Genomic DNA, 14,046 nt, shown 5'->3' on the forward strand with positions numbered 1-14,046 from the left:
AATGGTATAAATTTTGCACATATGATATTCAGAAGCATTGAAAAGTTTATTTGATGATTTAGGTCATTTTAACCGATAAATTTGAGCTGGCTTCTGAAAATTATTTCAAAAATTTAAATTTTAATTTAAAAAAATTTAAATTTAAATAAAAAGAGATCAGAGAACCACCTGGTTTTTTTTTTCCTTTCAAGTCAATTACACAGATACATTTTCAGTAAAATGTGAATAAAGACAAAGATTTTAATAAAAACTACCAGTAAAATTTAAAATGCAAAATTCAGATTCACTATTATTGTCCAAAGGCTGATTAAGCAATTTCTCTCCATACCTACATGTATTTCACCAGGGTAAACCACAATTAAAGAAAATGACATGAATAAAACCTTTTACATTGGCCCTTCAGATCTCTCCAGTGAACTCTCCTACCAGAAACAAGCTGTCAAGAGGCAACCAGAAGGAATCAAAATAAGGGCTACATTTGATTTAGAACTCTGCTGCCTTCTGTCTTCAAGAAGAAGAAAACATGGGGTCTGGCATATTATTCAAATCTAATACAGCTCCATGAAACCCTACACCTAAGTTGTAATAGAAGTAAATGGATCCATCATCAGACTCTAAAATATTTCATTTCCAGAGACGCAGGTGCATAAGGCGATATATCCTCTCTTTAAATTTACACCCACACTTTTAAACTTGTAAAATAATCTCAGAAGAAAAAAATAGGAGAAAGGAGCTTCACATTGCATACTCACAATCATCCCAGAATGTACCAAACACTCCAACTGAAATACATAACGATAACTGTCCTGGTGTGAAAACCTCGTTGGTAGCTGTCTTGAGGTGGGATGGTAAAGGGGAAGCAGGAAGCCCGAAGACATTTTAAGTAATCAAATGCATTTTAAGAATTCAAATCAGTACTGTACACGATCAAAACAAAATATTCTACAGAACTGTAACTGATGTTACCATTTGGAAAAAATTCCAAACATTATTAAATCCTATTTTAAGGGTCATAATAAACATATTATTGATTACTGTAAAAGCTGTGCAAGGATCAATCTATTACCTTTTTTTTTTTTTTTTTTTTTTTTGGTACTGGGGATTGAACTTAGGGTACTCTCCCACTTAGCCACATCCCCAGCCCTATTCTGTATTTTATTTAGAGACAGGGTATCACTGAGTTGCTTAGCACCTCACTTTTGCTGAGGCTGGGTTAGAACTTGCGATCCTCCTGTCTCCAACTCCTGAGCCGCTGGGATTACAGGCGTGTAAAAAAGAAAAGATAACATTTGATTATTTAAAAAGCAATTAGAGGGCTGGGGTTGTGGCTCAGAGGTTGAGCATTTACCTAGCACGTGCCAGGCCCTAGGTTCAATCCTCAGCACCACATAAAATAAATAAAATAAAGGTATTGTGTCCAACTACAACTAAAAAATAAATATTTAAAAAAAATTTTTAAAACAATTAGAAATCTCCAATGATAAGCACTACATCAGGGAAAAAACCACAGCCACCCAGAATGAGGGCCCAGCTGGCAACCACTTTGGTGGAGACATTTACCTCACTGCTTATGTTTTGACCCAGGCAAAGGCAGGGAGGAAAACGGAAGATGAGCAAAGAGCCATGCTTTCATAACAACAAAGTTCAAAGATGATGGATCACAATATCAGCATTTTTAAAATTATTCTTTCATGGGCTGGGGATGTGGCTCAAGCGGTGGCGCACTCGCCTGGCATGCGTGCGGCCCGGGTTCGATCCCCAGCACCACATACAAACAAAGATGTTGTGTCCGCCGAAGACTAAAAAATAAATATTAAAAATTCTCTCTCTCTCTCTCTCTCTCAAAAAAAATAAAAATTAAAAATAAATAAATAAATTATTCTTTCATGCTAAGCTCACCTATCAAATACATTCACATTTTACAGAACTCCAAATCTGAAAAATTCGTCTAAGGTTAACACACACAAAATAAAACCTGAAATATCTTTATGTATATTATTAATGGATAAGAGAGTCATGGAGAATTAATGTTTTTAATTAAGTTAATAAACCTAATCTAACTTGAAGTTTTATGTTCTTGTTAAGATATCCTCTCAAAATTTCCAAGGTTTAAATAAAAGCCCAGATAGACATACCTGAGACTTCCCAAACTTTCAACTTCTGAGGATTTTTTTTTTGTTGTTGTTTTTTAGGTGGAGATCACTTATGTGGTGCTGAGGATCAAACCCAGTGCCTCGTGCATGCTAGGCAAGTACTCTACCACTGAACCACAACCCCGGCCCCACTTTTGAGGATTTTGATAAATCTTTTCTAGTTTCACATTACAGGATTCTGAAACTAGGTTACCAAAAAAATGTTCTACCGAATTTTTGTCTTTAAAATCAGTACAAAAACATTATTTTAGACATTGAGATATTTATGAATTTATGTCATAAGTAACTTCAAATAAATGTCAAATGGACAAAGAGGCTCTATGACAGTCTTGCAAAGGGACAGATTACAGAGGGATATATGGCAGAGGGACACATATATAGAGATACACCCACATTATTCCAACTTGGCTTAAAAGGAACCTATAAAACGAATGGAGAAGGAAAGAATTTCTGAGGACATTTACAATGTATCCACTTCAGATGGCAACTTAGGGAGAAAAAAACACGGAACCCCCATAGTAGTTTAAAAATCAAGGCTTACCCTATTAAACACATATACACAATTATATCATCATTATACTAATTTCATGTGGCCTCTTAAAAACTAAATTATTTTCATCTCTAAATTTACCATTGCAACATTATTTTCTCAACAAATGTTCAGGGTTTCTGCTTGAGTGATTAATGGTCTATCCTATGGGCACTGATCCACATATTAAAAAGAGTTTCCAGCTTTCAAGGGAAAAAAATTTGCAACATTGTCCAAAACTATTCCTCTCAAACTATTAAGCCCTAAAATGAAAATTGTATTCTACATTAAAGAGACCCTTAACTCATATAATTCTAAGTGCACTGTGAGAAGTAAACCTGAAAACAAAGGAAAAGTCATAAAGTAGACCAAGCCAAAATAATAACATATACACCATTTACCAGCCTCTCATTTCAGTACCTGGTAGATGTTAATTAATCACAAAGCAAAAAAAACCATAATTTTCTTTGTTTCAACATACTTCTTTCTATTTCCATTTGGCAACAAATAACAAAGTACAAGAATCAAAAAATTTTGCCTGAAAATGCTGTTGCATTTTTGCAAGACCTCTATTTCCCAGGTGATTTGAATTCTATCACAAGTAGAGGGACTATAAAATCATAAAGAAGGTAATGTCTATTTGATATCTGGATATAAAGCACATCATTGATTTGAGTTTTTTGATTAGACATTGCCGACATTTTTCAACTTTTATAATAATGAATACTGTGTAATCATAGCTCAGAGAACACCAAAAAAATTAATTGTCAGAACAAAAATACAATTCTAGGGATTGCTGGTTAGCCACTTGTGGTACATTCCATTTCTTCCTATAGAATAAAATCACCCTGTTTCTTGTTTTTTTTCCTCTGGTGGTGGTTTGTGTTTCTGTTTTTGGTACCGGAGATTGAACCTGCAGGTGCTTAACTGCTGAGCCATATCCCCAACCCTATTTTATTTTTGAGACAGGGTCTTGCTAAGTTGTTTAAGACCTCCCTAAATTGGTGAGGCTGGCTTTGAACTTTTAATCCTCCTGTCTCAACCTTTGGGATTACAGGTGTGCACCACCAAACCCAGCAAAACCACCCTGCTATGCTTTAGACTTTTTCCTTCAGTCTTTAATAATGAAGGTCAACATACTGTATCATATTAACTCCAGTAAATGAGCTAAAAAAATATCCACCTAATGTTCATTTAGCAAACAGTACAAACCTTGGAATGTACCAGGTACTAGGCCAGGCTTCACAAACACAAAGGTAAGAAATAAGCCTTAAAAATACCTTCTCTCTAAAATGAGAACATTTTCTATCTCCAAAACTATTGTAGAGATGAAATGAGCTAACACTTGTAAAGCATCCAGCATAATGCTTGCAGTACTGTACTAACACCCAAGTTGAACCAGCTGTTTAATTTTTATTAATCTTATGAACTACCTTGTGCTGCTAAGCATAAGCCATGAAAAAAAATTTCTTATAATAAAGAAGCACAAGTTAAGAATTAGTGAAGGTCAATGAAAAAAAAAAATCAGAAATCAGGGAAATTTGGAAGGAAAGAAATTTTCTATCTTCCAAGTCTAAAAATACAGTAAGTTTGTTTATGCTGTTTTCTTTTTGTTTCATAATGACATCTGGGAGTAAGGAGCATGCACTGAAGTAAACCATGACATCCATCGCTAGTTTAGAGCACTAAGGAAGAATGGATGGTGGACAATCAATTTATCAATTTCAAAAGGCAACAAAAAGAGCTTATGCCCTTTGAACGTGTAATTGCACTTGTAAAAATTTAACTTAAGGAAATAATCAAAGATGCACAAAGAGAAATACTACAACCAAAAAAATTGTTCAAACAATTAATAATGTAGATTTGGAAACATAGCTTATGGTATATGTGTGTTATAATAATGTGTTGATGCTAAAAATTATTAGTTAAAAACTTAATGTTAGAAAATTCAACAATGCACTAAATAGAATGTTAACACAGCACTTGAAAAAAATGTTTGAAAATTCAACAATGCACTAAATAAAATGTTAACACAGCACTTGAAAAAAAATTAGAACATTAAATGTTATTAACAGTTAATTAACAACAGGAGTTCAAAAATTTTTATTTTCTTATTTATTCTGTCTTTTAAATTTCCAATATTATACATCTTTCATTTTTGTAATTAGGATTTTTTTAATTAAGCCTTCACCTTCCTCGAATCCAAATTAATATAAACTTACTATCATGATATTAATGAACCCAGATAGCTATAAGAATATCCTATTAGCTATATATGTGGTATAGGAATTTTAGAAAATAAAAAACTGTATAGTATGATGATGGCAAATGACACATTTGTGGCAGTAGAAATAGAAAAAAAGAAACAGGATAGCTAAAGAAAATAGATCAAGAAATATGAAAGAGCCTGGCATGATGGCGCACACCTGTAATCCCAGGGGCTCAGGAAATGAGACAGGAGGATTGCAAGTTCAAAACCAGCCTCAGCAAAAAGCAAGGCCCTAGGGAACTTAGACCCTATATCAAAATAAAGAATTGTATAAGGGCTCAATGGTTAGGTGCCCCTGAGTTCAATATCTGGGATGAAAAAAAGAAAAAGAAATACGAAAGAATTTAAAAAGAAAGACAATTTCCAAAGAGCATGTAGAAGAGAGTATTTTCAACTTCCAACCTTATTCAAGTTCCTATTAGATGTGTTAACATAGGAATTACTATGGTTACTATAATTAATAATAATAAAAGAAATTAACTTCTTGGGACGGGGTTGTGGCTCAGTAGCAGAGCACTTGCCTAGCATGCATGAGGCACTAGGTTCGATCCCCCACAACAAATAAAAATAAACAAATAAAATAAAGGTATTGTGTCCATCTACAACTAAAATATATATTTTTTAAAAGAAAGAAACTAACTTCTTAAATTGATCAACTACACCACCCAAAATATCTGTCACCACTTTATTTAAAAGAAACCATTAAGAAAAATGAAGAACTTTGGGCAAAGAAAGAGAGGGGTGAGGAAGGGACATGGGGCAGGAAAGATGGTGGAATGAGATGGACATCATTACCCTAGGTACATGTATGGTTGCATATATGGTGTGATACTACATTGTGGACAACCAGAGAAATGAAAAGTTGTGCTATAATTCTGTACGAAGAATCAAAATACATTCTGCTGTCATAAATACCTAATTGAAAGAAAGAAATTAATAAAAAAAAAAAAAGAAGATGTCCATGGTAACATTTTAAGAACTGGATACAAGTCATTCGCCCTTTCTTTCTCATATCAGTATGCCACTGGCTTTATGAAAATTCAAATCCTCCCATTTAATTTAAAATCAGTTTTCTGGGAAACCATGTTTAAGTAATAGTGAAAATCTGCTGCCCTCTGCTGGTCAAATTTTCCAAATGACTCAAATTCAAACCAAGGGTTAAAAGTTTATTTTCAGATTAAACTGTATTTCTAATACAATTGAATACATTTTTTTCCTTAAAAACCTCAAAGCTTGACACTTTTAAAATAGGATATGCAAGCTTTCACCTTTACAAATTCCCTAAATAACCTGAGTAACTTAATTTAAAAATCTCTGGGCTGGTTTTGAATTTGGGCTATCTAATGCTTTCTTTTACAGTACAAAGAAATAAACAAAAAAAAAAATCTTAAAAATGATAACCAGGATTTAAATTACAACTAAGAGTTTTCAATTAAAACTTCAGAAAATTCTAAGTTGCAAAATAAGGGAGTTTTTTAATTGAAAAAAAAATGATAGGAGTAGCAGCTCTTTTCCCTCTAAATTATTTATCAGTGGAAAGTCATATTCTGATTTCTGTTTGTTTCATGCTTGTCTTTTAACAGCTATTCAAAACTAATATGTAGAGAATAACACCTATAATTGGGAAACATTTTCTAGTCAACCATAAATTATTTGCAGGACATATGCTTGCCACTCAAGAGAATCAGAAATTTAAAACAGAGCTAACAAGTATTCACATTGTTACTTTTTTCTGTTCTTTTTTTTAATCATGCTGTCCATGAAATTTCAAGGGAGGCCCTCTCATAGATGACCAATGAGAGGGCAAGCTTTGTGGAAACACATAAAAAAACCTGACAACTGAGCACATTCTCTCTCTTCTAAGACAAAATCCAAGATTGTCAAAGATGCACTTAAATGCAAAGAGAATTAAAAATCAACCTAAAATGTACAGCATTAGGGAAAAAGTTAAATGAACTTTGTATATCCATATGATGGACTAATACAAAGGGTCTTAAAACAAAACTTTTAAAGCATCTTAATGGTAAAAATAAAAAAGTTAAAAATATAATAAGGTTTTTTATTTAAATGAGAAGAAGGTAATAAGGTCAGACAAGTAATACACAAATATGTAATGCACAAAGAAAAAAGATGAAAAAAACTTATATATTTACCTGCAAATGGAGAGAGGCCTTAGAAGATTTTTACCTTTATATTTAATATTCCTAATTCTCTACAGTTGAGTACTTTAAAAACAGTTTTAGAAATTTATTTAAATAATACATTTTGATATTTCTGAATATTAAAAGTAACATTTTTTACTGCAAATAAATGACCAGCACATTCATATTTCCAGAAGACCATTTCTTTTGTTTACTCATGGTCTTACCACACACATGATGTACGACAGGATAGCCCCAGAGGATCCGATGAGCGCGCCCACGATGGTAAGCAGGTTATTGTTGAGCAGGAATCCCTCCGCACACAGAGCCCAGCCCGAGTAGCTGTTCAGCACAGTGATGACAACGGGCATGTCGGCACCCCCGATGGCAGCCGTCAGGGTCACACCCTGGGACAAAGACCCAAGCAGAACTCAAATTTCAGAATACTGAAATTAAACCTAGGACATTTAACATCTTGGTTCCTAATCATTCCAACTTTTCAACTAATAAGAGTTCCACACAAGTTCCACTTCTGCTAATGCCCAAGTGTCTTCCATCTGACCAACTCTCTACTTGGTAGAACAGCTGTGAACACTCAGCCACCCCTTCGGCCTCAAAATAAATAAACAAATAAACAAATAAATCCCTAAATAAAAGCAGGCAGAAAATGGAGAGTGGGAGGTACTGGGGAATGAAACTGACATATTATGCTGTGTGCCTTATGAAAACATAATAATGAATTCCACTAATATGTATAATTATAATGCACCAATAAAAAAATTTTAAGGAAAATGGAAAGAGGTCTATGCCTAAAAAAATATAATACCACTAAGTGAATTTTTCAGCTTTTATGGTTTTAGACCATTGTTGGTAGCAAGTGGAGCAGCTAAAACTAAGATTATAAGCCCACAGTTTTACTGGTTGGAAGATCATGAGGATAGGGTTTGTGGTGACTAAGTGACAGAGGAAACTCTGCAAAGGAGCAGGCTAGATGAATTGGAGGGACCCCCAAAGCCGGATGACTCTTATTAAACTATGCTTTGTGGAGCAGACTCCAAGCAATCCTGTTAATGATAAAATAATAGCTCTCAGCTACTCCCACCAGAAGGGAACTGAAATTTGAAATTTGCACCAAATTACCTACCTATAAAAACAAATTAAAAATGATAATTGATACTCTTTAGATGGATACATAGAATCCAAAGCATCCATAACATATCATGAATAATGTCCATAATGCAATCCAAAATTACTAAACCAGGAAAATAAAAAGGCTGGTAGAAAGATTTTTGCTTTTTATTTCACATTCTCCTACATTTTTCTTGTTACTAAGTGTATTCATTTATCACTTATTTAACCCAAAAGCAATTAAAATAAGGCCATAAAATCATCACTTATGCAGACGTTCTCATAGGGCAATAAGTATCTTTTAGATCTCAAAAAAAAATAAGAATTATTGAAGTTTTATATTTCTATAGTATTAGTTTGATTTTGAGACTTTAACCTCTTTCACTTTGTTAGATTAAAAATATCAAAACTATTTTCTTCCATTTAAAACAAAATTGTCACTACAAAAGGCAGAAGAAAACTGAATTATCGGTATTCATATACAGATAGATTTTTAAGTGACTTTAAACTTTCTGTACTAAAATCATGACCTAATTCTTAGAATTCCACAAAAATAAGCATCATTTTTGTACTACAAATATTGTGTTTCTGAATCAAGGAGCCACTAAGTATTTGATAAGCAATTACTAAACATCTAAGTTTGGACTAGGCACAGTGGCTAGTGTTTTTAAAAACTTAAAATACAAACCCTATGTACAAGGTATACACCATATTAGAGAAACATAAAGCAATCAGTGAGTGACACAGAATTGCATGCAATATCATCAAATATTGATATATAAACCACCAAACAGAAACATATAGACAAAAAAAATAGTCTACATCTTAATAGACTAAATGCAAAAGGCAGGGAGAAAAAGGAAGACCAATCCTATTATGAAAGGCTGGACCCCCTCACTGAGCACACAGGTTTATTAACTGAATTTTCTTTTATATGATTATTTGATTTAGTGTCCAATGAATGTGACAGCAAATAACAGGCAAACTTACCGTGTAAACTTCAAAGCACTGTTTTGTAGTGCTTGTCATATAGTAAGCACCTAATGAAACCCTTGACTTTTTAAAACTCTTATTCACCAACACATAGATCCAATGAAGAGACTCCAGAGCAAGAAAGGTGTCACATGTGACAACTTTTAAATGAACAATTAAGTTGAAAGAAAATATGTCCTTGTTCATCTCCAACTTCTTACCATGATAGCAGAAAGAGCTGACACGGAGCCCAGACAGGTAATGCCAGTGGTAAAGCTGGGGTCAATCATATATGGGATTATTCCACCGACACTAGCAGCCAGCAAGCCTGCATTGAGTAAGTGCCTTCCAGGTAGAAGGAGAGGGGCTGATTTCAGGATACCTAGACCAATGAACATAGTTTCAAAATCTCAAATGTGTAAGAAACCATCTTTACACATACACTCAACTGCATATCACTTAATCCCAAACTGTCAAAATGTAATATTAGAATGACATGGTATCTGAAGTATCACTTTATATCACCAGATATGAGACACAAAAGCATATTAGAATTATTAAATGTAACAAACACTAACGGAAGACAGGAAAAGCATGGTTCAATTTAACTGTTCTTTTTCCTACTTTGATCACATAATTTCTTTACTCTTTGTCATAGAATCTTAAAAAGTGATTTTTTTTCCCGTACACCAACACAAAAGTTGTTAAGTGTGGTTTTATTTATTTAAAACTTCAATACAGACTCTAGTACATTAGCATTTCTGATTCTATCAACTGAGCCCGAGGGAGAAGGACCTTTGTTTTTTAGTTGTTTCTAAAGACAAAGCCTAAAACAAGAATGTTTTAGATTTGAAGTTCTTTTATGATTTTTTAGGTTTCATGGAAGTGTCCTACTTAATGACTTTATTACTGAGAGGCAAGATCTGATTTTTAAATCACAAACTAGTTTCCCTAGAGACTCTTTTTTTTTTCCTGAAAACAGCCTCCCTGAATTTTTTTTCCTCTACTTCCAATTTCAAAATGAGTTCTGTTTACCAATCACATGAACTTACTCAAGAAGTTGTTCTTTATTCTGTGAAATGTATAAAGCTCACTTGTGTAAATTCCATGCAGACATCTCTAACAAAAGATCACAAAGCTATTATTTTGTTCATACATGTTATCAAATCTCAGTTAGTTTATGTAAATTTCTGTGCACTAATTTCCTCCACTAGCTGTCTGCAGATGAAATAGTTCCAAAGTTTTGATATTTGTATGGATCAATAAAAGGGAGCCACCTTTATGGAGTGAAATCTTTTCTATCTTTCCAAGTGCTATCCAAGCCTCTTCCCTCAACAGTTTCTTTGGGGAAGGTGATTTCAGAAGCTAAATGGACTCTCGTACCCTGAACAATGGATATTTACTTCCACATCACACTAAATTGCTTACCCTGTAATTTCCCATAGGCCACAAGTGACCCACTGAAGGTGACACCGCCAATGTAAGTGCCAAGGTAGGCCACGATCTTGGTGAGATTTGCTGCTGCGTCCATAGCAAAATGTGGATATTCTACAACGTACTCAGCTATGCAAGTCAACACGGCCGCCAAGCCCACTAAACTGTGGAAAGCAGCAACTAACTGAGGTAAATCGGAAATCTGGATGCGTTTGGCAATTGTCAGTCCTGTCGGGAAATGATGATCAAAGAGAAATTACAACTGGACAGACCTTTGAGACATGACCACACCAAAGATCACATGTAAATGTTCCCACTACTGTCACCAATAAATATTACCTAATCCCTACTATGGGCTGATATCCTCTGCAGGGACTGTACAGGCATTGTTTTACACGTATACTCTTTCAAAACCAGGTTTTTTCCAAACATTTAACTAAGGCCCAACTTCAAATAACACAAACATAGCACCAATGCCTGCTTCTTCCTCCCACTAACTCCTCTTCCTCAACAAAAGCTTCTTGAGATCACTCTAACCTCCAATTAGGCCCCCTAAAATTCTCCCCACTAAATGACTATTCCAGGCCTCTTCTTTATAGGCAGTGCTTGCTCCCATGCAGTAAGAAACAGCTAGAATATGGGAACAGGGAATATTCCTGGGGGGTAGTGACAGGGACAGGTTTTCAGGTAGGTAGGTGGGAGCCAAATCCAAAAGTAAAGAACTGCAAGATTCTGGGCAGAAAATGCCCAAATGAGGAGACTCTGAAGGAATTTCATAGCTCTAGATAGGTAAATAGAATGAGTGGGACTCAAAATATTTGCCAAGATATGTCTAAAGGATTTCCTGCCATAAACACAGGTTTTTCTTCCTTCAAGTTTTTTTTAGAGGTTATCAAGAAAGAACTTAAAGTTTCCCTAAGGAAGGACAACAAAAAGCTTAAAGCGAACATCACTCTGGTAAATATTTAACAACCAATTCACAGGGATGAGGGGTGTACATGTGCAAATAAATACATGAGTTTTTAATAATATAAAGGTATACGTTAATTCAAATAATAATTACTCAATACTCTTCATTCCAACTTCCATATAGATAAATGACTGTCCTAGGATGCTTTTGTTAATTATTGCTAAATTCTTGTACTTGCAGCCAACCTAGTATTTGCAACTGATGAACAGACAGACTTCCTACCTAAACACTGGCTAATATTTTTGCTTACATTAACCAGTAAGATGAAAGTAAAACACCATATGTTTTTGGCATATATATGTATGTGAGAACTTCACTCATTTGCCAACTCTGCAAGGGACTTCTTTGCTGAATCTGATAACAGTTTTCAAACATTGGAAGACTGTTCAACTTTTTGTGTTACTTATAGTGCAAGGGCTATAGTCACAACATATTTTAAGCTTAAACTGTATTATTAATATTTTTCCTTCACTTTCTTATGTCTGAACAATAAATAAAATAACAAATCAAGCCCAGATGTGCAGCATATGTTTATTTCAATAGTACAAATACTTCTATCAAGGATCATTTCTACCTGCCGATGTGATAGTACTGAATGTGGGACTGAGAAGAAATGTATAATAGCCCAATACCTCATACTATTTCTATTAAACCCCATAATAGACATAAATAATCCCAAGATAAAATCTGGTTAGTTACAAAAGTATGTGTTTTCAGTATTATTACCTTTGCTTCTAATATATTTTATTTTAAATTAATGTAATTTAGGATTTAATGGTGGCTATATTTAAAAACTTGCAAAATTCCTGAAAATTTAACAACAGTCCTAATATACTAAACATGATTAACAGTGGTTTCTTTGCCCACTCATATAATTTTCAAGTTTTTAACAGGTCTAAGAAGCAGAATTTTCAACTGTTATTTACGACCAGATCAAAAGATGTGCCTATATATAGTCCAAACGTAAGTATTTCAGCGCCCTATTCTACCATCAGCCAACTAGGCATAGTAAAGGAAAATAAAAACTGAGTACAATCAAATTCTTACCATCTCTTTTGACCCAGTCGTCATAGTTATTCAATGTTTTAAAATACTGGAATTTCAACGAAAATTATACCAACTTTAATAAATATGATAATATTTACTGATGCAATTTCCATTAAAGTAATTTAATTTAATTCCTTCATCAGTATGGGCCTCAAACAGAAATATGTGTTCAGAAATCAGGCTGCTAATAAAAGGACTTACTCTAACAAAGTACAGCCATGCATGCACCATATAAAGATACTCTGATAAAGAGACATGACACTGGTCCTATTGGTTATAATAAAGATGAAAAACTCCAGTTGCTCAGTATTTGTACTGTAACTTTTCTGTGTTTAGATACACGAATACATACCATTATATTACAACTGCATACATATTCAGTACAGTAACATACAGATTTGTAGCCTAGAAGCATTAGCCACCTAATTTGTGTAAGTGCACTCTATGATATTTGCACCACAATGAAAGGATGCATTCCTCAAAATGTATTCGCATTGCTAAGCAATGTAGAACAACACACTAAAATCCCTGAGCAGAATGCCCTCAAGTATTTGAAGGACATGGGTTTCCATGAAGGCAGAAGCCTAAAAGTGCTTACCAATGGTACCGCCCAAAGCCATTGCTCCAGACATCTGAGCTAACAATTCTGGGTCCGGTTTTAAGCCTCCAAGTGTGGCTGCCAGGCCTCCAGCAACCCCAATCATACCCAATGCATTGCCAAGACGAGCTGTTCCCTGGGTGGAAAGGCCAGCCAGGGCACCAACACAGCACAAGCCCGAGCCTAGGTACATGATCTTTTCAAAGGAAAGGGGAAAGGGAGAGAGAGAGAGATTATTAAAACCTTCCATCTATTAGATTAGAGAGGACCTCTCTAATGGAAACATGATTCTCTAAGAACAATTTAAGTTTGGATAACAAAGGGACAAATCTGAGCTCTTTTCATATTTCAGTATGTTTTCCTACCTGTTAGGAATATTAGCATGTTAAATACTTTGTGTTATATTTGCAATTATACCATTATGTAAATTGGTTTCTTCTGGGTTATACACATGTTATACATAAATATATATAAAAATACCTAAATTTAATGGAGTTATTGTTGGATGTGATACTAAACCTAACCAAATGTTACAAAGGAGCTAAGCCCTGATGTCATAAGAGCCAGGAAATGTGCATAGACTTCACTTGACTTAGTTTCATGAGACCAACATGAAGAAAGAATAACTATCTTCGATTTACAAAAGAGAAAATCTAAGACTAAAAAGATTACATGATTTCTTCAAGGTCAAATGAAAAGGGCAAATCTGGAATTCAGACTTTCATGTCCCTGACTCATTGATTCAACTCTTCCTAAAAAAATATTCTGTTAATTCAACAAATACTCCATGTTAGAAACACAGAAG

The 14,046-nt window shown here is 34.2% G+C and overlaps 1 protein-coding gene across 9 annotated transcripts in view; it reads right to left on the minus strand.

Annotated features, from left to right (window-relative positions):
- Nnt (nicotinamide nucleotide transhydrogenase) overlaps positions 1 to 14,046 on the minus strand; it is a 92,929-nt gene that overhangs the window by 31,786 nt on the left and 47,097 nt on the right. For all 9 annotated transcript variants that reach the window (XM_076857310.2, XM_076857307.2, XM_076857315.2 and 6 more), the window contains 4 exons: positions 13,242 to 13,437; positions 10,621 to 10,854; positions 9,414 to 9,574; positions 7,320 to 7,499 (listed from right to left, as the gene is read on the minus strand). In XM_076857310.2, coding sequence (XP_076713425.1) covers positions 7,320 to 7,499; positions 9,414 to 9,574; positions 10,621 to 10,854; positions 13,242 to 13,437 — 771 coding nt within the window. The remainder of the gene's footprint in view (positions 1 to 7,319; positions 7,500 to 9,413; positions 9,575 to 10,620; positions 10,855 to 13,241; positions 13,438 to 14,046) is intronic.

Source organism: Callospermophilus lateralis, chromosome 5 (genome assembly GCF_048772815.1).
Source record: "Callospermophilus lateralis isolate mCalLat2 chromosome 5, mCalLat2.hap1, whole genome shotgun sequence".
NCBI classification, from domain to species: domain Eukaryota; kingdom Metazoa; phylum Chordata; class Mammalia; order Rodentia; family Sciuridae; genus Callospermophilus; species Callospermophilus lateralis.